At 32.7% G+C, this 26,972-nt stretch overlaps 9 protein-coding genes across 9 annotated transcripts; 4 read left to right on the top strand and 5 right to left on the bottom strand.

The window, feature by feature from the left end:
- On the top strand, positions 1-924 carry Tsp_11876 (tyrosine-protein phosphatase 1; the record flags this gene model as incomplete). The annotated part of the gene is made up of 4 exons (XM_003372936.1): positions 1-195; positions 255-403; positions 477-658; positions 725-924. Coding segments are annotated over 4 exons (573 nt in total), but the record flags the coding sequence as incomplete, so codon positions are not given.
- A 453-nt stretch (positions 925-1,377) lies between these two features.
- Tsp_11877 (serine/threonine-protein phosphatase PP1 isozyme 1) lies at positions 1,378-2,700 on the bottom strand. The gene is made up of 5 exons (XM_003372937.1): positions 2,400-2,700; positions 2,137-2,324; positions 1,868-2,051; positions 1,706-1,809; positions 1,378-1,632 (listed from the first exon to the last, which is right to left on the bottom strand). Exons 1-5 carry the CDS (start codon positions 2,698-2,700, stop codon positions 1,378-1,380), a joined length of 1,032 nt encoding a protein of 343 aa, XP_003372985.1.
- A 1,718-nt stretch (positions 2,701-4,418) lies between these two features.
- Positions 4,419-6,588, top strand: Tsp_11878 (deoxyribonuclease II superfamily). The gene is made up of 5 exons (XM_003372938.1): positions 4,419-4,466; positions 4,769-5,309; positions 5,808-6,011; positions 6,209-6,435; positions 6,487-6,588. Exons 1-5 carry the CDS (start codon positions 4,419-4,421, stop codon positions 6,586-6,588), a joined length of 1,122 nt encoding a protein of 373 aa, XP_003372986.1.
- Positions 6,589-7,638: 1,050 nt separating this feature from the next.
- On the top strand, positions 7,639-7,938 carry Tsp_11879 (conserved hypothetical protein). Its single transcript, XM_003372939.1, has one exon. It carries the CDS (start codon positions 7,639-7,641, stop codon positions 7,936-7,938), a length of 300 nt encoding a protein of 99 aa, XP_003372987.1.
- An 811-nt stretch (positions 7,939-8,749) lies between these two features.
- On the bottom strand, positions 8,750-10,234 carry Tsp_11880 (protein pelota-like protein). The gene is made up of 5 exons (XM_003372940.1): positions 10,194-10,234; positions 9,826-9,934; positions 9,300-9,698; positions 8,994-9,232; positions 8,750-8,906 (listed from the first exon to the last, which is right to left on the bottom strand). The coding sequence occupies exons 1-5, from the start codon at positions 10,232-10,234 to the stop codon at positions 8,750-8,752; spliced, it is 945 nt and encodes a 314-aa protein (XP_003372988.1).
- A 3,899-nt stretch (positions 10,235-14,133) lies between these two features.
- On the bottom strand, positions 14,134-14,983 carry Tsp_11881 (bestrophin-1 protein). Its single transcript, XM_003372941.1, has 3 exons — positions 14,805-14,983; positions 14,596-14,730; positions 14,134-14,149 (listed from the first exon to the last, which is right to left on the bottom strand). Exons 1-3 carry the CDS (start codon positions 14,981-14,983, stop codon positions 14,134-14,136), a joined length of 330 nt encoding a protein of 109 aa, XP_003372989.1.
- A 2,267-nt stretch (positions 14,984-17,250) lies between these two features.
- On the bottom strand, positions 17,251-20,629 carry Tsp_11882 (leucine-rich repeat flightless-interacting protein 2). Its single transcript, XM_003372942.1, has 12 exons — positions 20,588-20,629; positions 20,256-20,266; positions 19,839-19,911; positions 18,940-19,026; positions 18,812-18,862; positions 18,442-18,744; positions 18,268-18,399; positions 17,990-18,220; positions 17,814-17,934; positions 17,657-17,736; positions 17,445-17,576; positions 17,251-17,352 (listed from the first exon to the last, which is right to left on the bottom strand). The coding sequence occupies exons 1-12, from the start codon at positions 20,627-20,629 to the stop codon at positions 17,251-17,253; spliced, it is 1,365 nt and encodes a 454-aa protein (XP_003372990.1).
- Positions 20,630-22,057: 1,428 nt separating this feature from the next.
- Positions 22,058-23,189, top strand: Tsp_11883 (conserved hypothetical protein). Its single transcript, XM_003372943.1, has 4 exons — positions 22,058-22,144; positions 22,174-22,278; positions 22,591-22,954; positions 23,164-23,189. The coding sequence occupies exons 1-4, from the start codon at positions 22,058-22,060 to the stop codon at positions 23,187-23,189; spliced, it is 582 nt and encodes a 193-aa protein (XP_003372991.1).
- Positions 23,190-23,526: 337 nt separating this feature from the next.
- Tsp_11884 (conserved hypothetical protein) lies at positions 23,527-26,650 on the bottom strand. The gene is made up of 5 exons (XM_003372944.1): positions 26,493-26,650; positions 25,111-25,264; positions 24,891-25,042; positions 23,781-23,888; positions 23,527-23,581 (listed from the first exon to the last, which is right to left on the bottom strand). Exons 1-5 carry the CDS (start codon positions 26,648-26,650, stop codon positions 23,527-23,529), a joined length of 627 nt encoding a protein of 208 aa, XP_003372992.1.
- Positions 26,651-26,972: the final 322 nt, after the last annotated feature.

The raw sequence follows: 26,972 nt of genomic DNA on the forward strand, positions 1-26,972 counted from the left end.
TCAGGTAGTTGGAACATTGTGGCACAACCAATTGTAATGCTGACGGCAACAGTGGAACGTGGTCGGATAAAATGTCATCAGTATTGGCCAAAGTTGTTTGAAACTCAACGGTACGGTCGCCTTCAGGTAACCTGTGTACGGGAAACTGAAACTGCTGTTGGTCGCACTCGTGAATTTTCTGTTGTCAACACTGAAGTAATTTTTATTGATTTATTGACTTATTATTATTATTATTAATATGATTGTCGATTTAGAGTAATGAAGAAAGATCTGTGACACACATGCAATATTCAGCTTGGCCTGACCATGGTGTGCCTGATGATTCGAAAGAGTTGATCGACTTTGTTGTCGAAGTTCGTCAAACTAGAACTGGCATGGTAGAGCCTGTCATTGTTCACTGCAGGTATATTGCGCAACACCTTTATTATTATTATTTTGTTTTTTAAAATTTTAATATATTAAATTTTTGCTTGTAGTGCTGGAATCGGACGTACCGGGGTGTTGATTTTGCTCGAAACATCAATGTGCTTAATCGAAGCCAGCGAACCGATTTATCCATTGGAAATTGTTCGCAACATGCGCGATCAGCGAGCCATGCTCATACAGACCGCTGGTCAGTACAAATTTGCTTGCGATGCAATTTTGAAAATATACAACGGTGAGAAAATTTGAAATTGAAATGAAAACAAGGAAATTTAATTTTTTTTATTCTTCTGTTTTTTAGAAGGCATAGTGAAACCGTTACCTGAATATCAACAACAAAAACAGTGAACAATTTATGCTTTTTGCTGAGCAACAAAAAATGCTATGTAAAAAAAAGTATACGATGAACTGCAGCAACAGCAATTGCTTGACATTTTTTATATGCACACCAATTTTGTTTGTTTTTTTTGTTTCCCATTCTTTGTTTTCTCCTTCTCTTTTTTATTTTACGAATGCCTCATTTATGCGATGCAAGTATTTTCATTACTACTTTTTTTCTTTTCAGAACTTTATTGCAGCTTTGTCTTCTAGCTGGATTCTTTTATGGATGTAGGTTTTTGTTCATTATTAATTTTTGTGTTATTCTTATCGTAGTAGCTAAGCTATACATACATACGTATATATATATATATATCCTGCACTAGCTGAATTTTCCAATCTTTATAGATATCCGTTTGCTCTCGTTCATATAAGCTTTAAGTGATTTTTCACGCATAACAGTATTAAAATCTGTACTCTCAGAAATAGAAAATTTAATAATTTATTACTTATTAATAATTTAAGTTAATTGTTTAATGGAAAAATAATGAATACGTTCAAATGAGCAAATGTTTAACTATATGAAACTAACAATAGTACACAGAAGAAGAGTATGCACGTTATAGTGCATCTTCATCAGCGGCCTTCTTTTTCTTTGGTTTTAATTGCTAAAATTAATATAATATACATGAATATTAATAATTGGAAGGGGAAAACGGTTCTTAATAGCGATATATACATATATATATATATTACCTTGAGAGTGCAGCTCATGTTTTGACTGACGAACATCAAACCGGCGCTGTTGTCAAACTGATTGCAATAATTAGGCGCACTGAATATAGTGACCAGTTTTGTATCGGCGAAAAATTCCCAACCGTTTTCTACCACCTGAAAAATGAAAAAAAAAGTCCAATTAAATTTAAATCTATTCATCCGTCATTTTAAGGTGGAATTTTTGTACCTGATGCGCGCGTGCTATCAAATCCACTTCCATGCGTTGGCAGAATTCCTCTACCACGTCCGGGCCAAACTTGTAACTGACACCTCGATTGCTTCTCATCCATCCTAAAGCGACAATAAATTGTATGGTGGTAATTTTAATTGACGATTTTTCACGTTTTACCAACGGCGTTGATATCTGGATCAGCCCAGAGCAGGTCGCAGAGCAGACCATCGTCGGGTATTTGCAATGGACGCTCTATTTCACGTATTTGATCGAACGTTTCCAATTCTGGAGATATGCCACCGTGCATGCAAAAAATTTTATTGTTAACTAACGCAGCTATGGGCATATAATCGAACACTGACTAAAAAATTAAAAAAAATACTACATTTGGTCTCGGTGGGGTTGAAAAGGAAAAAGCATATCATTTATTGGTGGTAATGTTTTACTTGAAATTGACGCCATATATCAGCGTTGTACAAGGTGACACAGTCGTCGTAAAAACCGTAGGAACGGTTGATTCGAGCCGTTTCGTGATTGCCACGCAGGAGGAAAAGATCATTCGGATGGCGAATTTTCAACAGCAGCATCATGCAGATTGTTTCTACACTGTTTGGACCGCGGTCCACGTAATCTCCTGAGAGAAAAAAACAGAATTTAATTTTTTCAAATTGGGCAATAATTTTCGACCAACAAATGAAATATCTGATACCTAAGAACAGATATCTGGACTGTGGAACCCAACCGCCGTGATTGAAAAGACGAACCAGATCTTGAAATTGTCCATGTATATCACCGCAGATGATCAACGGTGGTTGGACGTCGATCAGGGATTTTTCATTTTTGAAAATTTCCAACGCATCATGCAAAATTTTTTCCACGTCAGAAATTTGAATCGGTTTGTTTTGCAGCAGTTCTTGGATCAGGTATTCGTAAAGCTGATCATCAGACATCGGCTGCTTGGAACTGGAAGTTTCACTGTTCATAGTGCTACTGTTACGCTCGCTCTCCATGGCACAGAGCAGGATTTCTGTTCATCTACGTGAAAGCTGATACAATAACTGATATAGTTATTTTAACTGTCACTTTACTACGTTTTAAAGTTCACCTTAAACAATAAGCAATTTAAAGTATTCACGTTTAAAAATTGTTTCTTTCTTTGTACTTTAAACATTTGGCACATGCAACAGTTTGTTTATTCAATGCAACTTTAAAGTTTGTATAAAATTTTATGAAATGATTATTGTTCAACTGTGAAATATAATACAATTTCTGGTTCTATTAATAAAAAAATTTTTCTTTTTAATTCTTAAAACCATCTCATATTTTTCTGATTAATATTCAATAAAGCAATCTAGTCTGATCTGGTCAGGATTTTGAGAGCGTTTTCCTATTGCAAATCCAGTTCTCATTGGATGACAATGGCATGGCATCTCATTGCATACTTATGGCGTCATACGTCTCATCTAACTTTTCATTGACTCAAATTATGCTATTTTGATTAGCTAGAATATTTTTTATTTTATTGGTCCAAATTTTTTGATTACGCAATATTAGTACATTTGATGCCACTTTTGTCAAATACAGTGATTCTGCCAAATAGCTGTTTTTATAATATTTATTTTTCCATTTGACACTTTTAACAATCAGTGTTTGTAATACCATTTTTAAAAATTGTTCTGTATTTTATTATTCTGGTAATTAAATGAAGTTTAATTAAATGACATAGCAGTAGGTAAACAGCAAATACAGCGAAATAATACTTTATTTTTCAACGCTCAATAACAACAATATCAACAGCAAATAACAGATGATGACAACAACAACAATAACAACAAGTAAAACAAACAAATATAAGTAAGTGATCCATAATAACAAATAGAAACAATAAAAAAGTAAAGAAAGCAATCAATAAATAATAATATAAAGCCACCAGTTGGAAGGCGGCTTAAATTGGTTCCGGCGTCAGGTACATTAAGGCATGAAGATACTGCTCCAACGTACACCTGCCTCATGTGTATTCAAAAGTATATATCATTCCGTTTTATTAATAACATCAAATAACGCATCAAACTCATCACTTAATTGCGCGATTATGCACACTGATTTTTGGAGTTGTTTACATGCACATTTATCAACTGAGAAAGCAAATATTTCTAAAATTTTACAAGCTACTATTTGCGTAAACAATTCGAAACACTGTGAGATTAGAAAATTAAGTGTGAATCATCTGCCAACATTTTGACAATAAGATGGCCTATGCATAAGATGAAAGAAGTAACATTATTGACATTGCTGATTTTTTGCATTTTTCATTTCTGCATTGCTCAAACATCGAAATGTCGACAAGCTGATGGAGCAAATGATATAGATTGGTATGCGATTTGGAAATTTTTATCTTATATTAGCACTGTATAATCAGTATATCTTTGTGAATAACATTAGTATTCATTAAAAAAATTAATAATTAATAGTAAAGACAACAGAATCTCTTTTAATATTTTTTAATGCTCTCAAGGTATTCAAAGGGCTTTATGCTACGGTTACATTATAGCATTTATACCAAAACCTATTTCATGTTACATGTGAATTTAATTCTTGTTAAACACGTACTGCCATTTCACGCGGAGGGCAAAAACTTAATTTATGTCATTTATCACCGAGTAACTGTACATAAACTTTTGGCAACACTTTTGACTTTACTTCATTTATGTTTCATTTACATTGGGGGATGCAAATGATAATAAAATTCCAATTCGCAAAAAGTGCAGTGTCTATAGTAAGTTAGTCATCAAATTTCATTTCATAAGCATTTAATAAATTTGTTTTCTTTTTTATTCAATGATATGCAACAATGTTGAGGTGGGCATCTAAATTATGATAATAAAAACAAAATAATTATATAATTCATGAATAAAATTTCACACGAATTACATTTATAATATGGTATGTTTTTGAATTTACTTACCATTACCTACGCTTAACAAGCTTTGATGCTATGAAATGTGACAAATACACATTGTAGAATTTTTACACATTCTGTTGTAAAAAGTAGTATAGAAAACATTAAGTTATCAACAGCATATAAGCAGAATAGGCAATAATATAAAGGGACTTAAATTTTATTTCATCAAAAGTAATACCGCGTCGAAGTATGCATGTGAATGGCATTGCTATTATAGGGTGATTTTATACAAACCACCTGGAGAAAAAAGAGGAAAAATTATAGTAGCGGCGGCAGCGGCATGGGCTGCATATCCACAAGATCTTGACAATGGTGCTGGTCATTCTTTTCAAAAAGCATTAGAAAGTGTTACTGGAACTCATGCAAATAAAAATTTCTTTGCATATAACAATGCTGCAGCTGGAGTAGTAGGAGTTAAAACAAAATCGAATAGCAAAGGTTTTTGCAGAATTAAAAAAAACGTTGCCATTAATGATGCATGTTTAGGTGTTGTAATATTGGATATTCGTGCTGGAACAGATGAAGCTGCTTGGATTGTACATACAGTACCTGGTTATCCAAAACCAAAAGTGGCATACACATTTCCAGCATCAGAATATGCAAATGGTCATATGTTGATTTGCCTTACAATTGCTGAATCTCAAATTGAACCAATAGGTTTGTTTTCTTATAATAAAGTGTTAATTTTAATATGACGCAATTAAATCTTGAAAGGCAATGGAAATGATTGCAGTTACTGAATTTTTTACAAGACCGCTTTTCTTGATTTCACTGTTCTTCCTTCGTTAATAATGACTTCTTTATTTTTAAAAAGTCTTTCTCTCTTTTAATGAAGATAACAAAGAAGAGGAACGATCGATTAATGTTAGTTATACATTCTAAACCATTATTTATAATTATTATTATTTTATACATTACTTCGCTTTCATTGAATTCACAATTCACAAGAAATCAATGCTTTTTTTTATTATAACGATGTACACTGTTGCAATAATAACAAAGATAAGAACAAATTCATCTATGAATGATAGAAAACTTCGTTAAAATTTTAGTAGGGAAGAAATTTATTATTATCTTTCTTGAAAATATGAATATCAAACTTTATTTCATTAATTTCATAAAATCACTAAGCATAACGGAATAGATATATTTCAGCGGTTGCTTTGTTTGTGGCATCACCATTCATCTATTACAATGATGTTCCTGATGCAGAAGTAAGTACCCGACCAACCCTAAAAAAGCTCCTGAATGGAGGAACTCCTACCCACCCACCTTTTTCATCAAAACAAACCATTAAAACACAAGCAGGAGCGCCAGTTTCAGTTCAAATATTCAGCAAATCTGGAAGATCAAAATATGGTAACTATTTTATTTGTAGAAAGATATTTTAAAATTTGCAAAATCATTAAACTCTTGAAATGTGCGTTAATACGGACAAAGCCTATAAATTGATTGTTGTGGAATTACCAGAAATTTGAATTTGTAATTTTACACACTCTTTTTTATTGCGAAGACATTTTAGCATTTTGTGCTACTATTCCTCGAAATGATTTCAGAAATATACCAGAAAATAATATCAAAACAGTTGAAAAAGACAATAAAAGTTTGGTCAAGACGAGATAAAAAATTGAAAGCAAATTGTAAAATTCCTGGAAGACATATACTTCTTGTTTCAAGTCCCATAAGTGTTGATGGACAAGCTAGTAGTTTAGAGAAGGATGCTACAAATTGGTTGATTCCTGAAAATGGCGATATTTTCTGTGCAGTTGACAAACCTTATGCCGTATGTTGCTGTGGTTTATAATTTCATTAATATATTTATGGTGATTTTCAGATATCACAGAAATATGAACCAGCTGTTGCAGTTTGTATTCAGTTAGCGGATATTTTTGCACGTTTCAATACTATTGCTGCCAAAGTGGATTCCTGTTCTTAAATTCAGTGTCGCCAAACACGTATCAGCATTCTTTTTTTAAACGGTAATAAATCGTTCCTGCCAATTAAAGTATCGTGCTTTTTGCATTAAAACAAATTTTTGTATTTTATTTTTGAAAACAACAAACAGATGCACACATTTAAAAATTTTATTTTCTGTGATGCTTCGTTTAATGAATGCAGTTTATTAATTTGTAAGCACCTCTCAAATTTCTCTGTCCTACTGCTCTCAATTGCCTGCTAACAGAATACATTAATTTATATGTATTGATTAATTCAAAATTGATTTTCCCTAATTGGTGGATATCCTTTTTTTGTTTTTGTTCTTGCACAGGCAACTGCTTACCTGTATTACAAACAGATTAAACTAATAAACAGATGTAGATGAAAGCATATGTACGTTTTAATCGTCAAATAAGTTTATAAATAATCAATTATATACATGGACATGGAAAACACCGCAAGTTCGATGTCAGATCATGATGATGTTGTCAGATGATGGATAGAGTTGTGTAAGGTAGGAGTGACGTAGTGAAGAAGTCGGTGTCGATGAAGTATTGTTTGCTCTAATACTGTGGTCAAGCTTCAGTGCTACGATCTTTTGTGCAACGTGTATCGCCCCCTGTTCGTGTCTTCAGTTGAATAAACAGTGTTTCAGTAGCGGCCCTATGGCGTTTCAAATTGAATGCCGACAAAATAATAAAGCTGCCTTGACATACTGTAACTCGTAGCTGCTCGGCGTTAAAAGCAACGTTGCCATCTTTCCACTCAGTAACATGCTGCGAAGTCTCTACCAATGGACGGTGAACATTGAAAAACGTCAAAACCGCATTATATCGTTCAACCCACCTCGTTTCACAAAGCATTTTAAGATGGCCGTATTTTTGGTTCTTAAACGTACCTTCTGCAACACTTCTCTGAAGATCACTATCGCGGCAATTTGACAGCCTTGGTCACGGTAACAAGGACCCTATGCTGCATGAGGGATTAGCTGATTTTGTTCAGCGAACAACGTCCTCTTGCAAAAACAATCTCAGCGACACGTTATCAGATGATCAAAAGAAGGGGCGGTAGTAATGAAGCCACTAAAGGGCCATCGGTGTGGCAGGACAAGCGGCGAAAAAAGAGACAAAATCTCTGGGGTTCGACGGAAGCCGACAGAAGCTTAGATCGGCGCCCGGATAGTGCGCACTTCCTAAAGTGCATGCGTCCACGATGTACAACCACAGGGCCAAACGCTTTCCCAATCAAGATGCAAACAAGGTCTAATAGAAACAACGCTCATCAGCCAGGTGCTGTCAAGAGATCCTACGGCTGGTTACTCAAGACGGGTAAGCAGAACTTATACTGAAAAGCAACGACGAGTTCTGATATATACGAGTAAATAGACCAGCGGCAGACTTGATATCATTGATCTTGAGCGGTATCTTGAAGCTCTAATGTGCAAACACCTAACCTTCAATGGGTTCTGATATATACGGGTGAATACCTTCCAAAAATACTGAAACGTGTAAAATGTAAAATAAATCTTTTGCAATAAAACAGTTATTATTTGAATAATGAAAATTCATAAATGGTGATAACAGTCAACTTAGTAAAAATATGGAAATGATAAGTCACGTCACGGGGTGGTTTTACTCGGTCCCGCTTTTCTCTCATTGGTCTTTGCCCACGCTATTTTATTAGACCGTCAAATCTTTGTTGTATTGGTTTTCATTTTGTTTGGCCGTTAAGTCTTTGTCGTATTGGTTTTCCTTGTCTAATTGCTCAGTAAAGTCTTTGTCGCATTGGTTTTTTTTGTCTAATTGCTCATTAATTCAAACTCTTCAGTTGTGATTAAGATTTGACGGTCCAATAAAATAGCGTGGGTAATGACCAATGAGAGAAAAGCGGGACCGAGTAGTACCAAACCGTTATAATTGTACCGAGCTAGAACATGCTGATATTGTTGTGCCAAAGGGGATTTAGGACATCTGATTCGAAAGCGTCGAGAAAAGATTTCGCAACAGAATACGTAAAGATGTGCAAGAAATTTTAATTTTCAAATTTATTCCTTCTTCATACATTGGTAATGAATCTATTTTAAAATGTTTCAATTGAAATGAATAAGTAAAATTGTTAACCGTGTTAAAAGCACAAATATTTTTGGAGACAAATAAACATTACGAGTGGTTGTTTTTGTTGTCGTGCTTTTTCGTCAATTCTTCCACGACCGAATCGTCAATGTACTCGTCGTCATTTTCTAAATCTTCAATGGGGTAGCGTAGAATGGCCGCCACCCCGCCCATGTAGGCGAGCTGCTCACCGCTGAGGTGGAGGCTGGAAAAAATTTTCACCTCACCACCTTGCTTTTTCACACTTTCCACCAGGCTGACGTAGCGACTGCGTTTCACAAAATCCATCGACCTGAACAACGCATCCGAGATGAGCAACGTCTTTATCGACAATAGTTCGTTGGCATGTTCCACATGTTTGATTCCGTAGAATGCCCGGTTGGCGTCTTGCAAAAGCATCTCGTGGAACGCTTCCAGAGCTTTGGTCTCACCAGCAGCTTTGGTGTCTTTCAGCTTGGCCGAAATGGCCGGATTGTTCAAAATCTCTTTCAACGCGTGCTTGTGACCAGTGGTCGATTGGACCAAAATGAACTGAAAATAAGCAAATTTGTCGTCATTGGAAAAATTAACATTCTTCCATCTCCAAAATCCCAATTACCTTGGATTTGTTGTTCAACAGTACTTCGTTTTTAGAACTGTCTTCGGAATACAAGTATGCGAAAAATTGATCTCGCAAAAAACCCGGACTAGCAATGAGCACGCATTTTACTACGTCGAAATTGACGTTCAACAGCAACGCTGCTTTAACGGCTTCAAAAAATTTCTTGAAAGCCACCTGCCGTTGGGAAGCGTTGTAACGGCTTTTCTGAGGAATGCTCTTTGTAATTTTCGCCCGTGAAATAGTCATCGTGTTTGTGATCAAGCAAATATGCGCCAAACCGTCCTGCATCACAACAGCCGCCAAATCAGCCTCGCTGCTAGCGTTGCATGCTTCGTTGATTCGTTCCATGTGAACCACATCCCATTTACATTTGTAAACTGTAAATTTACGTTTCAACTGCAAATTCAGCGTGTGATATGCTCCCAGCTGCAACAACATTTCTCTTCTTAAAAACAATTTATCACAGTTATTTCAATAATATTACTTTAACGAATTGATTTTCTTCAATGTTTTTCCCGCTAACATGCAGTGCACCGTCCTCTTTGTCGTAGAATATTTTTTCCACTTCCACTGTAAGAACAAGTTGCATTTTCGAAGTTGAATGACCGGATAAACGATCAAATGTCACCTTTCTAAACATAACAAATAAATCATTAAAATAATGAAAAAATACATATAAGATAAAAATTTTATTTCAAATTAAATCACCGCGTAGTAGAAGTTCGAACGTTGTCACCAACTTGCACAAGATTGTATGTATGCCACATATCCTCAGGTTCTTCGGCAAGAAATGTGAAGAAACTAAACAGATCAAATTTCAAAAAAAAATTTATAAAATCAAAGTTTTTTTCTAACAACAAGAAACTATAATTAAAAATAAATGCAACTCACCCTGAGCCGCTGGAATCGATTTGCTTCTTCAGCACCTTCATCGCGTCTAAAATTGAATTTAAAGATATAATCTTTAGTTCTTTTCCTATTTGATATAAATAAAATAGAAAAATACAAAAATTTTCTGATCCAACAGTTATTACAAATACATCAAAAACACACAATCTCGGCAGCAACATACCATCTTTAATTTCGACAGAAAAAATAATTTTTTTCAATGTCACATAAAATCGACATAAACAATAAGAAATAGGCAACCAGACAGAAAAAACAATCTTCTTTAAAGCATGCTAAAAAAGCAAACAACAATTCTTCTGTATGAACATCGGTTTTCATAAAAAGAAAAAAAATACATATCATCGTGGGTTTCGAGAAAAATAAAATTTCAATATAAAAAAAAGTTTTTTACATATCAAACTTTATTCTCATTATCTTTTGGTTCATCGCTTTCATCTGGTGAAAGAACTTCATCAACATCAGGTTCATCCAATCGCAAAGCTTCGTTTACAAAAGCAGACTGAAGTGCAGAAGAATGATGCAGTGATTCAATCAAGTTCATCTGACTGTCTGCTGCATTTGGCGACTGCACAGATAAGTTATCTTGGCTTTCCATAGCCATAGCTGAAATAAATAAATTCAGCACATTCTGTAGGTTTTTTTTCTTCGTAAAATTTTTCAAAATACTTACTTCTAACTTCTTGACCTTCTACAGCTACAGATGCCGCATCAACCGACGAATCTTCGTCTGGTCGATGTAAACTTTCAGTGATCGTCTCCAAGCGATTATGCGAAGGACTGGTAGACACTTCTCGAGAAAGTCCTTTCTGTCTATCGTCTAAAAGAACAATAATACGACTTTCAAGTTGTCGACTATGGTTTAAATAAAAAAATCCAATTGAACCACCTAAATGCTTGTTATCGTAATTGGAAATTTTGCGCATCACATCAGCAGATCGTTCAGCAGCAGATGCTTTTCTTCGAAAAGATCTTCTACTAGATCGCTGAGAATTGGACCGAGAGAAATCCTCGTGGCAGTTGTGACGAGCTGTCTGCTTCGACAACTTGCGACGTGCTGAACAAAATTGTAAAATGCAAACACAAATGAACAATAAAAATAAATAATGCTTTACAAGCTGAAAGTGGACTTTCGACATTTTCGTGCGATCCTGTAGAACTCAAAAAATGCCTCAACGGACGGGTATTTTCCATGAGAGCTTTGCTAACTTTGCGAAACCGACTCAATCCGTCTTCATGTTTCGAAGTCTCTTCACCGTCAGATGGCGCAAGTTCAGCTTTTTCAGGTTTAATTCTGAAAAATCAAACCAATTACACAATGATCAGAAGAGATTTTCAATTTCTGAAAAGAAAGCATACTCAATCGCACTTGCTGAACCAATTTGAGGATTGTCTTTCAAACCAATAGAAGCAGCCGTGTGCGGAATTTCTGCCTGAACATCATTCCAATGAATATCTCTTTCCAAAGGAGGTATTCGGCCATAATTTTCATCCGCTATCAAATATCCAGCCTGAAAAAAACCACACATGGCTGAAAAGAAAACAACAAACGATGAACAACGCACTTGTAAATTTCGTTCGACAATATAATTGATTTCAAAATCATCATCATCCTCGCCAAGAGGATTGATCAATGATTCTGCCACTTTCAGCCAACCCATGTAGAATACAAATTGCAAAATTGTAAAAATTGGAACATACAAGTCTACATTATGACCGGGGTAATTCTTGGACGGATTTAAATATTGTCGAGCCATTAAAGATGCGGCAAAAAAGCCATAAACGGCAATTGTGACTACCTAAAAAAAATAAAATATTATCTAAACTGTTTTCGAAAAATTCATTCACAGGATGTTCACAAAGAATAAAAATAAAGTAAAAAAACAAAAAAACATACGAATTGCACTGATACAAAACTTCATACTGACAAACGTTGTACAAACTGCCCAACAGTTGGCAGATGATACACTGCAGTTGATTTTAATAATGACTTACAGTAAACCAAACATACAGTATACTTAGACAATTAAGTTTTATTTTTGGAAGTTAAAAAAATTCGCAAAATTTGAAATGATTTTACAATGTGAAAAGTACAATAAATAAATAAATAATTAATTAATATGTAAAAAATCAATATTTATGTTGTACTATTGCTGTTATTGTTTTTTAGATGAAATAAAAAGTTTACCTGCGTATATACTAAAGGCACACTTATCCAATCATAATTCAGAAGCATCATCAGATTCTGTCTGTAATTCATAATGTCCTGAAAAATATTTAAAATTTAATTATATTTACAGAGAGAACTATTTCACGCATAAGGTGACATACGTCGATCATTTGATTCAATAGCAGATCATTTTCAATAAGCGACTCTTTCCTCGCTTTGCACAGCAACGTGCAACACCACTGAATCGGAATCCAATATTTGTGATGAAGACATTTCACTTCTTCGTACTGTTTCAGCTCTTCTTCATTCATGAAGCCTATTGTTGTTTGAAAGTGAATTTTTTTTTATTTTGTAAAATTTATCATTTAACATGCAATACCACTCTGAATGACCATCTCGATGGTTGGAAATCGTTTTTTCACCGCTGAACTGATGTCCCGTAGCACGAGCGTCTGTGCCAAGTTTAAATATCTGGCCACAGTACGTCGAACCATTCTTCCTTTTTGATCAGCACTTTGTACATAACAAGCTACTTGTAAAACTATCCTATCAATGAGCAGTTTCAAAAATAAGTCATATAATATAATGTATAATTTCAATAATTTTGATCTTTATTTTCAATGTTGACCAGCTGAACAATCCCAATAATATCAGTACTACAAGCGCATAGTTTATATTTGCATTGGAAATCAGTTGATTGTTGCTTGCAATGACGCAACGTGTCACGCAGTTTCAAGCGGTTAAAGATGCTTAATTGCTTTCAGAGAAAGCAAATTTTAAAAAATCAACCATACAAAGCGTCCGAGACATCCGAAAAATTTTAATGGTCAACTCGAGCGTTATTGAAGAATTAAATAAAAAGAAATAAATAAATAAATAAAAGAAAAAGCAAAGCAATGCTTTTCCTTTTAATAAAAAAAGAGAAATAGAATAAGCCAATTTTTTTTGCAATCACTTCATTTCTAGGTCAAAGATTATGAAGCATCTAATTTGCTTAAAAGTTGAGCATAAATAAACCGGTTGTTGGAGAAGTGAACGTTTGGTGAGAAAATTTGCACGTCCAGTTTGGACAAGTTTTTAATGGAAATTGCAATTGCGTTTGTTGATTATTACACAGCAGACGCCATGCCGTTTCTGGACGAACAAAACAAAATTTCGCCAATTGGAAAATTTTCACAACACAAAAAATAAATACATATATATATACTATATACTAATTAACGTTTGAATTAATTTATTCATTATTTTAGCATATTAATTAACAAAAAATGTTAAAAATGCAAAATTTCTCTTTTTCATACCGATAAATTTATTATTATTATTATCAATGCTGGTATCAAATATTTGCACTGGTGGAAAATATATTTCGATTCAATTTTGCTAATGAGCAAAAAAAAGAGTGTGAAGTGAAAATTTACCAAATTAATTGCATGAAAATAAATGAATGACTGAATTCCATTCGATGGACAATCAAAACGTATACAATTATTTGAATCATAAAACTGTCGGCTGATCTACTGTAGGCGATTCATCTTAACAAACAAAACTATTAAAGCAAAAAAAAACAAATTTCTTTTTCTTCGAGGAACTCAATTATAATTCATTATTTAGTAGAATAAAAAAATAAATAGTGCATCGATCATAAAAGAAAACTGGTAAAATTTGTAATTCAACTGTCGAAATTGCAAAAACATTCAAACACCTTCATGCATGATAATTCAATGTTCAATAGAAAAAATGTACAGAATTTCAAAATTATATTTTTTTAATTCTAAAAATAAAATAAGATTAATAATAATAATAATACAAAGAACAAATAAAAAATTTATAAATTCAAAAAATTAATTTATCATTCACTATTTTTTTAAAAAAGTACAGTGAAATGGAGAAATGAAGAACAGTTCTGAAGCCAATTAACGCAATGAAGCAAACAGTCAGAGAATTTTGTTTAATGTAGAGTTAATGAAGCAATAATCTGTTGTGAACGGAAAATGTTCACAAATTTGAAATGAAATTATTTCCAAAGATTATTTCTTTTTCTTTTGAATGAAATTATGACAAAAATCCGAAAATTGTCCCCAAAATAAGTAGAATATGATTATGATTCATGCACATTAATTGGCAATAGTTTTGTCATTAAATTGAGAACAACCAGATGAAATTAAATTGAAAAATTGGGCTGACAGCTGGTGTGAAAATGAAAAGCATACAAACTACCTGTCCGGCCAGCCGATGTTCATGAACACGTCCCACCAACGGGTCACCACCATTGATACGTAAAAGCCAAGTATAAATGTCAATGGGATGAAGGACAAAGAGCGTTCACAGAACAAGGATAATTTTTCAAAATGTCTGAAAAATTCAAAAAGAAAAGTATATATGTAAATATATGGTTGAAAATAATTTGAATATAAAATTCAGCTTACACACGCTGATCTTCATTCAAACCATGTCGGTAAACAAGACTGAGAACAGTGTACAAGGTTAGATAAATGATCGCTTCTTTGTACATCAATTTGTAAATACTTCCACGCCATCTTAATAAAAGCTTCAAAAATGTGGCTAACGTCGACGTGCTACATTCAAGACTGTACGTGACTGTCATTTTTAATAATCAACAACAATCACTTATGAAACGACAAAACTGACAGTTATATAATTCCAATAAACGTCGAAGTGGATGTCAATTTTTTCAAAGAAAAAATTTCAAAAAAGAAGAAAAAATACAAGCAAAAGAGGAAGAAAAGGAAGAAGAAGAAGAAGAATCCCAACTGCTGCTTTCAGCTGGCTCTTCACCTTTCTATTACTTGTCCCAAATTCAAAAGATTCAGACGACCTTCTTCTTCTTCTTTTCCTACTTGTCAGCGTCTACAATTGTCTGCTTGTTGATTGCATGATGCTGGTGTAGCTGTTTTGCATTTGTTGTACAACTGACATGCCGCCAACGACACTGCAAAGAACAATTTTAGCTTGGCTTTAAAATTCTTGACGAAGTCAACGCCGCACAGTTCGCTCTGCACAACGCTTACACAGTATCATCATTCTCTTTCGCACTGCTCTTAGACAATGCTGTCAAGCGCCACCTGCTGAACGCTAATCGTTACGTAAACAATTTCAAAATTACTAAAGCATCCATCCCCAGTATTGGCTGTCAATTGAATACCAATTTCGGTTGTTGCAGAACCAGAATATTGAGGAAAAATATTCTCTTCTCAAAACACAACAAACAACAAGATTCAAATGTTTAATTTTAAATCAAACGTTATCAAAATAAAAAAAAATCCCTTATTATTATTATTGTACAGCCTTCGGCGTTATTTTTGAAAATGACGCGTTGTTTGTTTGAACAAAGTCGTTAATAATGTATGCGTTTAGCCGCTGGTGTCAACTGTCAATTAGCTTCTTCTCGCGTTGAACAACCAACCGAAACCGGCTACAGGAAGCACAAGAAAAGCGTCTCATTGCCACGAAGCAAAAAGCAACGCAAAAAAATGCGACCAAACAACAAACAATTCAATTCAATTCTCCACCGCTATTACGTACCGTTTTTCTATCGTAAAATATCAAATGTACACACATTTGAATACTGTAATTTTGTTAAAATCAAGTTTAATTTTTTTACAATTAAAAAAAATTTTTTACACAATTTTTTAAATAGTAAAGTGAATTTTTATTAAATCAATCGAACAGTTTTATCAGAAATGTGAAGCGTATTTCTTTTGTATTCTATTTCAACATTGTTCTTTTGAAGCAGTAATGAATAAATGTAGTGATCAATTTTTACCGTAGATAAGCAGAAAAAAACAAAAAACAAACAAAAAAACACTGGTTAATTGTGCGAGAAAATGTTTAATTTAATTTTTTTTGGAAAATACCAATCAGTTTAAAACAGTCAGTCACGTTGTAAACTTAAACTCACACTGTACCGAATGGAATTGCATTTCTTCCAAATAGCACAGTATTCTTTTGGAAAGCAAAAAAGCTTTTAATTAAATTGTACATTGCTTATTGCCAATTTAGAATAAACGTCAATTTTAAAAGCTTTCCACGCTCTATTCCACGGTTTGTGCAATTCTTGCTTCATTTTCGTTTAATAATTATTAACAAAAAAACTTTATTCTCGCATCATATTTGAATGATAATCTCCCAGTGGTTTCACAAGGACAACAATTACTGTTTTACCCTATAATGCAATAATGAAAAAAACATTGACACATTTTTAAAAATACTTTTTTTTCAAATTAAACTTGTTATCCTATACAAAAAAAATCAACAGTATGAAAACAAAAATTTTATTTTCACTCTTTTCTTGGTATTTTTTTTCTCGAAGATGAACAATTCAGTAAGCTAAAAAGCGGTGATGCGCTGCTAGAAATAAACAAAGGAGAGAAAAGAAATAATTACTGAACAAAAATAAATATTCCACAAGCAAGCGCATGACCTTCTTTGAGCAAGGATTACTGCAAACTATATAATAATAATAATAGTTATTATTATTATTATTAAAGAAAAAATATATTTTTGTCCAGCTGCAACAGAAATAGCTCAAATGAAAACGGCACAACGTTGTTTTCTCCCAACTGTGAAATTGAATTATTTGTTCAAGAGGTGGAAACCAATTTCTGAATAACAACAGAAGCGGCCACAATTTAAACAAGCCATGTAAATAATAGTAATTATTATTAAATCGACACACATTTTCATACGCGCTGCATTAAGACACACACGCACACGCACAGGTAGTATACACACATACGTATACAGCAGCGAGCAGCTTTGCTTTCTTCCTGTATAAAATTCTCTTATCTTGTCATTGGCAAGTGTTTGTTTGTTATTTTGCTTTTGTTATGTTCAAGTAAGATGCAGCGGTATTCAATGCATTGCCCGTCGAGAGGATTTCAATTTCTCCAGTCTGTTTTGCAAGTGCTTGTTGGTTTCAAGTGCATCTTCTAATGCACATTCTTTTTCTCGAAGCTTCAAAAATTAGCACAGACTTTAGCACAACAACAAATCACTTGCACGTCACAATTTGAGAGAACATTTTTGAATAATAAATTTAAATAAACGAAACGCACGTATTCAACAACTGTTACCTCTTTTTTGAAATTTCGATTCATAAGTCTCAATTCTTCAATATCTTGTTCCGACTGATCCGCTTGCACTTTGTACCTTTTCACGTGCGATTCCAAACGTGCAACCTGTCGATCAGAAAAAACAATACATATAAATCACATATTAGCCGCGGAATTAGACAACTTCAACGATCCAATTGCTGTACCGTAGCTTGAAGATTTGAATTTTCTCGTTCCAATTCTTGAACTTTGAATTTAAAATCTGCCAATTTTTTCGAATTATCCTCTTGAAAAAAAACAGAGCAAATTAAAATTTCTTCTCTATAATTAATAAAATTAATTTGTTCACAAAAAAAGCTATACTTTGTGGATCGAACTCTTCGGTGCCGTTCAATTCGCACAATTTGTCATTTTCCAATTTCGAAAATTTATGCAACGCAATCTGTGCCCGCGCATCTTCTAAACTCAAATTCAGCTGCTTGTTCTATTGTAAATGCAAAATTGTGAACAAATTTTCAAAAAAAAACCGACAAAATTACCGCATCTATAAGATGAAGCAGCTTGTCGTCGAGGGTGGTGCCTTCTGGAACCGCTTTGTCCAGAAGATGCAGAGAATTTTTCGTAATCAGCAGGCAGGAGGAGGAGGAGGAGGAAGGTGAGGATTTGTCCCGGTATGAGGGATCTTGACCGGCGGTCGACGACGGCTGCTGCCCATTGGCCACAATGGCCACGTCATCAGCACTTTTCTCAACCACAACTAGACCAGCATCCTGCAATTTTCACGCAAATATGTATATATATAAGCTTTGAAAAAAACACTACCAATAAACAAATTGTTTGTTTGTAAAACTGTTACCGCAATCAAATCTTCGCGTTCTTTCAACTTTGCTGCTAGAGACAACTTTTCCGCATAAATTTCTTTCAATTTCACTTTCATCAACCTCGACTCCTGCAATTGATTTCATCATCATATTCTCAAATTTGCATAAACATGTACAAACAAAACGCCCCCAAATTCTGCACTCACGTTACGCAAATCCCGATTTTCACGCTGCAACTGGGCAACGGCTTCTTCGTCATCTTCGAGCTTGTCGTTTAGCAGGTCGATTTCATAAAGCAGGGCGGATTTTTCATTGTCAATCTGCGAATAGAGAACCATGGCTTTGCGGAATTTTTCCTCAGTTTCGGCCAGTCGATCGGCAAGATTCTGGTCAACAGTGGCCGAATCGTCGTCCACTTTGCGCAACAAGCCGCTGTGACTTGGTGAAAGCATCGGCACGCGCGGTATGACCGGCTGGAAGCAAGAAAATTGAACAATTATTAATTATTAATATTATTAGAGAAAACAGAAAAACAATCACTCGATTCGAATCGATCAGCATGTCGTAACGACGGTCACTCTCTTCGTCCGCCTGTACGAATGAAGAAGAATCGCATGAAGCAAATCAGTTGATATCAAAATAATTAGAGAACAAATTGTCTTTTCTACTTCTCGTTGCTGCTTTTCCAGTTCCCTTATTCGTATCAATCTCGCTTCGGCCCGTGCTTGACGCTTCTTCGACAAACGATCCTCCGCCTGCAAAATAACCAAAATTTTAAAACATATATTTGCATTTTTAAAAAAATTAATCGAAAATATACAAAAATGTTACTAATTATGCTCATTTTATATTACAAATCTGAGTATTGCACAAAAAGAAAACAAATCTTACGATGATTCACTGCGATCGAATGGATATTCAGGAAATCGAATTTCCATTCAATACATTTTTGTGTAAAATTTTTTTTGAAAAAAATATTTATCATCAAATTAACCCTTCATTAATTTTACACTATTTTTATAAACGTGTTTTCATTGAATTGCTTTGATTGTAAAAAAAATACGTCATTCACTTCCACTGACATCATCAACGGTTGAAAACATTTCAACAATTCAAGCACCTATTTAGATATATTCCTCATTTCATTTGTATTATCGTCATCAATTAACCGCAGGTCACCTCTATCAGAATCATAACAGCAGCAACAATTAATGCATATGTGCAAATTAATTTTACAAAATGTTAAATAAAAACAACAATGCTTCTCAAATTTTCACTAATAGAATAAAAATGATGATGTAAGGTGAATAACAAATCAAATGCCATTCAATATAGCTCTGCAATTAGGAAACAGCTGCGCCGGAACAGCCATTTCTATTCTCTTTCACATTTCGACTAACAAATAAAAACAATGTTAAATGTTTTAAAGATAAGTAAACACAATTCGTTACTCCAAAGCTACGCGTAAAAATACTTTCAAGTTCAAAAAGAGATATTTTTCAAAACATCCCAATATGAATAAATCAATCTCAAATTTGCTCGACTTATTTAATCAGTATCGACTTACATCACGAGCTATCTTGTCCAATGCTTGATCTTCAGCAGTGTAACGATTTACTGCTCTTCTTCTACCATTCATTCTTCATCAAATGCTATACAACAAAACACAACATTTCATGTAAACTATAAACAAAATTATTCAACATGAGCATGTAGAAAATATGTAAAAATATCACTTATCCACACCTGTACATTTGAAGTGAATTACTAATTTAAGATGAAATGTAATAATAATAATAATACTGACAGTATAGAATAAATAATATGCTCAAAGCATTGAATCAATATCACATCCAAATTCTTCTCAAATAATATAATACTGTATAATCAATATGATGATGATTTGTATCATATTCAAAATTTAATCAAACTCATTCAACAATTCAATTATATTTCTATTTAAAATATCAATTTTGAAACTTACTCTAAAGTTTTCTATAAAAGTTTTGCAATATATGTGTAAAATTTTTTTTGGAAAAGTTACCTGCAATCCAAATACATAATAAATAACTGATCAAAGAAAAATGGCAACACTGTGGAAAAAGCAAACGATTAACAAAATTGAACAAAAAAATATGCACAGAAAATTTTTTCAATCACAACTTAAAATGTATTAGAACAGCGAGTGAAAAAGAATGTTAGCAAACAAGCGTGCGACAATCTCACGAGTCAGATCAATTAGTCATCACTAACCTTTGAAAAATGAAAATTATTTCTCGAAATTATAACTTTTTAAAATGCCAAAAATAATTATACTGCGCCATATTCTTCAATTAAACCAAGCATCCAGTGAAACATCGTAACAAATAAGGTGAGAGCTCATTCAGTGAGCAGCAATGTCAGTTTTTTCAAGTTGACGGTAAAGCTGAAGTTAAAGAAATTCAAGATGACCTTCACTTATTGCTTTTCAGTTGAACAACTTTAAGTTATTTTAGAAATTAAAATTCAAAATTAAAATATATTTAATATAAAACAATTATTTTAACAATATTAACATTTAATTAAGATGGTACTGTTGCTAAAAGTTTTACTCTTATAAATGATAAATATACTGTCTCAAATTTAGGCAAATAAGCTGTTATTAAATACAGTACAGTTTTAAAACAAATTAACCATTGAGAAAGAATCTTCAATTTTACAGTTATTTATATTATTAAAATTATACCTTCAGAAACTACTGTTTGTAATTTAATTAAAAATTAAAATTATAAAATAAATTACATTTTAATTATTATCTTAAGAAATTATATTACTTGTATTATAAGAATGCAAAAGTTATTTTACTAGTGCATGATATAGCAATTTATTCTTACATTTTAGAAAGGTACTGTAGAAAAATGATTCGTTTAAATTTTTCAAAGATAAATTAAAATTGTATGTTAAATGAAAATAATTTTCTTAATAAATTTTCATTATTTAGTATGTCAAATTTTATATTTCATTTTTCTTTTTAAAGCAAATGAAATCATTTTCTGTTAAAAACTGAAAAAAGACTTTTGTTGAGTTGAAAAAACAATTCAGATTTTAAGTTTTATATATAGTCTTACAGATGTATAGTTATTTAATGTTCTAATTTCTTTATTATCAAATGATTTATGTTTGAAAATGCAATTAGTGCAGTAAACAGCGAAAATTGTTTTGAATATGAATTTGAATATTGAAGGATCCATTAAAACTTTCATTACAATAAAATAAATAAAATGGCAACTACCTTAACAGAAGCAAATAAACAGCATTTCAATTGATTTTTCAAACATTTCATTAATGTTTAATTCTATTTATAATGCACTGATTTATTATAACCACAAAATGTAATACATTATGACTTAGCATGGTCAAACTGAAAGTAATTTTTACAATGAATTATTAAATTGAAAAAAATGATGCAAATAAATGTGTTCCATTGTATTAAAATAAAGAATGCATTATAAGATTTATTTTATTACAATATCGATATATGTTCAGTTTGTCACTTTTTTAATATACCGGCATTTAATTTGTTTATTGTCTAATAGGATATTGCTGAACGCGTCTATTATGAAATGAAATAAAATATTACTCACTTTTAAGAAGGCTGACACTGTACGATAGTTTTACTTTGCACCGGTACAGAAAATATCCTTTCAGAAAAGAAATAACTGAAGTAATAGATAAATAATTTCAACTGCTCAAATGTAAAATCATTTGAGAGAAAAAATTTGCTTAAGTCTATCACCACTTGTATAAATGCAGTATGCAGATGTTAAGCCAAGGCCAGCTAAACCACTCAACAGGCATACTCTTATTCCTGCACTACACTTATATAGAAGCCCTGTAGCTGTACCAGCAACAATTGTATTCAGTTCATCGTCTGCTTTTCTCGTATAAGAAAGCAAAACACCAATCGCGCTGTAAATTACGGCAACAGCGCCAAAAGACGTCGCCGAAGATTGACTATGTTTAACAACGTAATTCAGCATCTGCACTTTTTTTGATTTCCACGCCTAGAGAAATATATCCAGTTCATATATTTAAACTAGCAGAAAACAAGAAAAACCTTTCAATTTAATGCTTCTATCAATATATATAGCATAAAATAATTTTACAAACAAAAATTATACACACATATATACAGCTGTGTGTTATATGCAGATAATACAAAATTGAAGATGAAAAATTTTTTTTTAATTATTTAAAAATGGTATCAATGCACGTAATATGAGTAACATACATAAGCATAAATCGAATGATGAAAAAACTTTTTTAAATATTCCTAAAAGTGCAAAATAAATTTTACCTCTTTAGCAAGTTCTGGAGTCGTAAGACCAGTGTATAAACCAGAAGCGCCACCCCACAGTGCACCAGACATCACACATCCCCCAATTAGGGAAAATGCCAACTCAAATCTACCTCTTTTCGGTTTTGCGCCTTCCGGTAAAATATACTGCGGTTCAGTTTTGAAAATACTTGGATCGATGTTCAAATATGGCGAAAGAGGTGATCTTATGGGAAGATTAGTCTTCATAGATCCGCCAAAATTACCATATGCATCATCCATTGCTAAAAATATAGTTTTCAATATTTTCACTCGTGCATATTATCCAAGGAGTTTCTGTTCACCAAATACACCAAGACACAAATACTGTATTTATTAAATAATGAGGATTATGTGCGAGTTTTCGATTAATAAAAAACATATTCAATATACGATGACATTACTACTTTTCATAACTTTATTTAAAATTAAAAGTTGAAGTAGAAATTGTTCTTTGTACAGTACATGAAAATCAAGTTTTATGATTACTTAATGAAAGTAATGTTTTCATAAAATTATTACAAAGAAATCTTTGTAGCTGTAGATTATACGCCAACAGGTTGATTATTAATTATTTAACAAAAATACAAATTTGAAGTTGTTTCTTTTACTTGAAAATATTTCATGGAGAGAAATTTTCTATTCCTAAAAAGTAATAAAGGTGAATTAGAAAAAACAAAGCTCTGCATGCGCAAATACGTTTATGTGAGTTAAATTAGGATAATGCCGAACAATCCAGGCAAAGCAATATTTATTGCAACAGTTGAAAAGCTGAAATTCAAATGATCACTGTGAAATGGTTGTACTGTTAACTTTTATTTTTTAATCATGAAAAATATCTCCATCAAACTAATGTAATTTGAATAATTTTTTTCTTGGTTAAATGAATATTTTTTTTACTTTACTGAACCCTGTTTGATTGAATTCGTTTGTATTTCTTTTTTTTGTTTTGTTTTCTGTAATTAAAATTGGAATATTAAATTATATTTGTTCGCTTGTTTGTTTATGCATAATTTCAATGGAAACAAGTTGAGGAAAACGCGCAAAAGTTGACCTGATTGTCCAACCAAGTGACGAGAAAAGTTTCACTTTCTTTTACAGTTTTCTAGAAAAAGTTTGCAAATCGGTCGTCGCGATCATATTTTGCACACACACCCTGCTGATAAAGCACTGCTGATTCGCACCATTGAGAAAATTAATCGTTCCCAAATGTCATCATTGTCGTTGCTAAATTTCCAACTTGGTTTGCTTATAGAAAAGCTTCTGAAAATTTGTGAAAAAGCTTCAAAAAGAGGTTGATAAAATTTCAATGGAAACAAAAAATTCAACCCTCTCAGTTGCAAGCACTTGCAATCCGACAATCACAGTAAACAACATTTTATTCCACTACACACACACACATACACACAGAGAAAAACAATGGAAATTTCTGTTTGTTTTTTTCTGGTTCAGCTTTTCGAATGATCACGTTTTGTTTTTCGGTATTTTCGAAATTGTCGTCCAACTCTTTTTGAACGCTTTTTCTTCTTCAACTCTTCATACCACAAACGAGTTGAACTATTATTTTTCGTAGTTTTCAATTTTCCCTCTTAATAATTGAAAATTTAAATGCAATAAAAAATAATTATTATTGGCAAATAAAAATAAAAATTGACAAGCTTTTTTACTTTTGTCAACAAACTCCACTCGTCCGTCAGCGTGAGAACGAACCTGAACATCACTAACAACGGTCGACAATTCGCCGACCACTGGCGGCGGTATGCGTCGGGGACGTTTCGGAAATTGCACCAAATTTGCCGAAGCTACAGTTGAAAAATGCAAAAAAAAAACTTCGCAAAAAGTAAGTTTTTTTTTAAATCCAAATTGCATACCGAAAGAAGCGTAAACTGGCAACGGCGGCAAATGATCAACTACCAGATACATCGTTCTGACGTTCGACAAAGCTCCGGGGAATGAAATTTGCCATTTTTCCATAATTGCACGAAAATTGCCAACCAATTCATCACAACACTGACTAGTCAATCCAATTTTGCACTGACTACGAGATTGCATTAATGAAGAGCAAAAAATATATACATTTATTAATTTTTACAAAACTGACTATTTGTTAGAAAATTTCTCAACTATAATTTTGCACACGGACAATGATTTTTTGATCTGATCATTTATACCACTTTTGGTAATATCGACCATGATTGGTAATCTGAAAAAAATTAACAACAATTTAAATGAGCATTGTTGCTTGTGAATAATGTTTTTTTTTACTTTTTCAAATCTTTGAACACTTTGCCGAGATGCTTGTTCACCGATGTCTGATTCAATCGATTGTCCATCAAAAATTTATCGTACGATTTGGCCAACTTTTTCTTCTGCTCGTATGTGTTGTATTCACGAATTAAATGACTGAACGATATCACCTGCAACAAATTGTGATTGACAATAAATGTGCACATTGGAAAAGAACCAAAAAAAAAAACAAATTTACATAATCCACGTCGGTTACACCTTTTGCTTGGAGCATTTCTTTGAAATGTCGACTCCATTTGTCGTATTCATAATTGCGTCGATTGTCACTCAAGTCACGTACAATCAAACAAATCGAAACTGAAGATGGATCCACAAACGGATGTGGAAGTCGACTTCAAAAAAATAAAATAGTGTTTAAAAATAATTCTCATATTATAGTTTGATTATTTCCTCTTTTTTTTTGATTTCAACGTAACTAATACAATTGATAATAATGATGCATTTGAATATATCACTGCTACGAAAATGAAGATAAATTTAATTTAGAAAATAAATTTCCATCTGATAAATTTCATCATGCACAAATGATACGAGCTATTTTTCATTTATCAAATTCATATCTACTTATTATTTATGATCAATGTTCGTTGAATGTGAAATAAAATTCAGCAAATGCATTTCACATTTTCCAGTGTTCCATTAAACTTTCCAGTTTCTTAATTAACAGTTATGAGGTTAGATACACTTGCCTTGACCCTTTTTATTTAAATGCCTTTTCAGTTACTTCAACGCAACACTTGCGCAAAATTATTCCATTTAATTTGGCTGTTGTTCTTCTCCCAAACTTGCCTTTGGATAGAACCTTTTTTTGATAAAAGAAAAATAATCAACATTAACACCCGATCATTATTACTATATTAGAATCAATTTCAATACCAAATATATTTCATTGTGAATAATAAATAATGTCCTTAATTAATGCATAACATATATATATATACATTCATGTGAGTGTTGTTTCTCAATTCAATTCACTGCAGTTAATTTAGTCGGTGATTTAATAAAATAACCTAAATTTTACAACCACTATTTTTCATTTCGTGGTCAATTTCACGCAAAATCAACGGTGCGCGTCACTGACTACAGTCGTCAATTATACATACAAGAATGCGAGGAATATCGTTTTTTTTCTCTCTTTTACAATTAAACGTATTTTCTATCTATTCACTACCTCTGCTTGTCAAAAAATAAAAAATTTTCCATTCCAATTTGAATAAAACAATATTTTTCAAATTTACTTTTTCCAACTTGTTCCATGTATTTTGATGCGCAAATTTTTTGCTTTTGATTCAGTTGAATATTTGAATTTTATTTCTTTCCACATCCCCCCCCACAGCCGAATACTAAGCAATTGCAATTGCAAGTCAATTTGCATTTCAATTGCTTGTTTATTTCTGCTCAATTGGAGAAATGTTCATGCAAAGCAAAGCAAACAAAATAAAATATTTCTTTTGATCTAGGAAAAATAGAAACAACAATACTCGCTTTCAACCAAATCCAAGCACAAATGGAAAAATTACTCTTGTTGAACAATAAAAATTGCATAATTTGCAAACTTACAGTTGAACGACAGAGCCGACAAAATTTTTTGGCACTTTTTTCAAAGTGATCATGACTTGAACAAATTTTGCATCTCTATTCGAATCCAAAAAAAATTCATCGTTGCTATTCGATTGTTTTGCATTTGTTTCATTCAAAAATTTCTTCAATGCTTCCATCGCATTAACTACCTACAATGACAACAACAACAGCGTCTTAAATTTGAATAATAAAATACATTGCATTTTCAACATATTTCTTTTGAAAATAACTAACCATAAAAAACCCAATGAAAGTGTGTTATCAGCTGCATAAAATCATCGAAACTATTTTAAACCAGTTAACAAGAGACTGACAAAACTGATAAAGCCCAAATTTTGACAAACAGGGTCTATAAATGTGGAAAAGACCCCCAAAACAGTAACCAAATTTTCCAAGGTTGAATCGCATTTCTATTGCATAAAATACGCTCAAAAATATGAACCACTTGAAAAATCGTTT

This window comes from Trichinella spiralis (genome assembly GCF_000181795.1).
Source record: "Trichinella spiralis strain ISS 195 chromosome Unknown Scfld7, whole genome shotgun sequence".
In the NCBI taxonomy this organism is placed as follows: domain Eukaryota; kingdom Metazoa; phylum Nematoda; class Enoplea; order Trichinellida; family Trichinellidae; genus Trichinella; species Trichinella spiralis.

Bases quoted from the DNA above. Each gene is read 5' to 3' on its own strand.
- Tsp_11877 (XM_003372937.1), bottom strand. From the start codon at position 2,700: ATGGAGAGCGAGCGTAACAGTAGCACTATGAACAGTGAAACTTCCAGT. The intron at 1,810-1,867 runs GTAAAACGTGAA...TTGTCGCTTTAG, and splicing joins TCCAGATATCAACGCCGTTG to GATGGATGAGAAGCAATCGA. The intron at 1,633-1,705 runs GTACAAAAATTC...TTCATTTTTCAG, and splicing joins TGATAGCACGCGCGCATCAG to GTGGTAGAAAACGGTTGGGA.
- Tsp_11878 (XM_003372938.1), top strand. From the start codon at position 4,419: ATGCAAATGATAATAAAATTCCAATTCGCAAAAAGTGCAGTGTCTATA. The intron at 5,310-5,807 runs GTTTGTTTTCTT...GATATATTTCAG, and splicing joins ATCTCAAATTGAACCAATAG to CGGTTGCTTTGTTTGTGGCA. The intron at 6,012-6,208 runs GTAACTATTTTA...AAATGATTTCAG, and splicing joins ATCTGGAAGATCAAAATATG to AAATATACCAGAAAATAATA.
- Tsp_11879 (XM_003372939.1), top strand. From the start codon at position 7,639: ATGATCAAAAGAAGGGGCGGTAGTAATGAAGCCACTAAAGGGCCATCG.
- Tsp_11880 (XM_003372940.1), bottom strand. From the start codon at position 10,234: ATGAAGGTGCTGAAGAAGCAAATCGATTCCAGCGGCTCAGG. The intron at 9,699-9,825 runs GTTAGCGGGAAA...CTGAATTTGCAG, and splicing joins AAGAGGACGGTGCACTGCAT to TTGAAACGTAAATTTACAGT. The intron at 9,233-9,299 runs GTAATTGGGATT...GCTTATTTTCAG, and splicing joins TGTTGAACAACAAATCCAAG to TTCATTTTGGTCCAATCGAC.
- Tsp_11881 (XM_003372941.1), bottom strand. From the start codon at position 14,983: ATGACAGTCACGTACAGTCTTGAATGTAGCACGTCGACGTTAGCCACA. The intron at 14,731-14,804 runs GTAAGCTGAATT...TGAATTTTTCAG, and splicing joins TTGAATGAAGATCAGCGTGT to ACATTTTGAAAAATTATCCT.
- Tsp_11882 (XM_003372942.1), bottom strand. From the start codon at position 20,629: ATGTTTCACTGGATGCTTGGTTTAATTGAAGAATATGGCGCA. The intron at 18,221-18,267 runs GTTTTTTTCAAA...TGAAAATTGCAG, and splicing joins ACAATTTGTTTATTGGTAGT to GATGCTGGTCTAGTTGTGGT. The intron at 17,353-17,444 runs GTTTATTTAAAT...TAATTTTTGAAG, and splicing joins TTGTTGAATACGTGCGTTTC to CTTCGAGAAAAAGAATGTGC.
- Tsp_11883 (XM_003372943.1), top strand. From the start codon at position 22,058: ATGCAGTATGCAGATGTTAAGCCAAGGCCAGCTAAACCACTCAACAGG. The intron at 22,145-22,173 runs GTAGCTGTACCA...AATTGTATTCAG, and splicing joins TACACTTATATAGAAGCCCT to TTCATCGTCTGCTTTTCTCG. The intron at 22,279-22,590 runs GTAATTCAGCAT...TATTCCTAAAAG, and splicing joins GATTGACTATGTTTAACAAC to TGCAAAATAAATTTTACCTC.
- Tsp_11884 (XM_003372944.1), bottom strand. From the start codon at position 26,650: ATGGAAGCATTGAAGAAATTTTTGAATGAAACAAATGCAAAACAATCG. The intron at 25,043-25,110 runs GTAAATTTGTTT...AATTTGTTGCAG, and splicing joins GTGTAACCGACGTGGATTAT to GTGATATCGTTCAGTCATTT. The intron at 23,889-24,890 runs GTAAAAAAAAAC...ACAAATTTTCAG, and splicing joins GTGTTCAAAGATTTGAAAAA to AAGCTTTTCTATAAGCAAAC.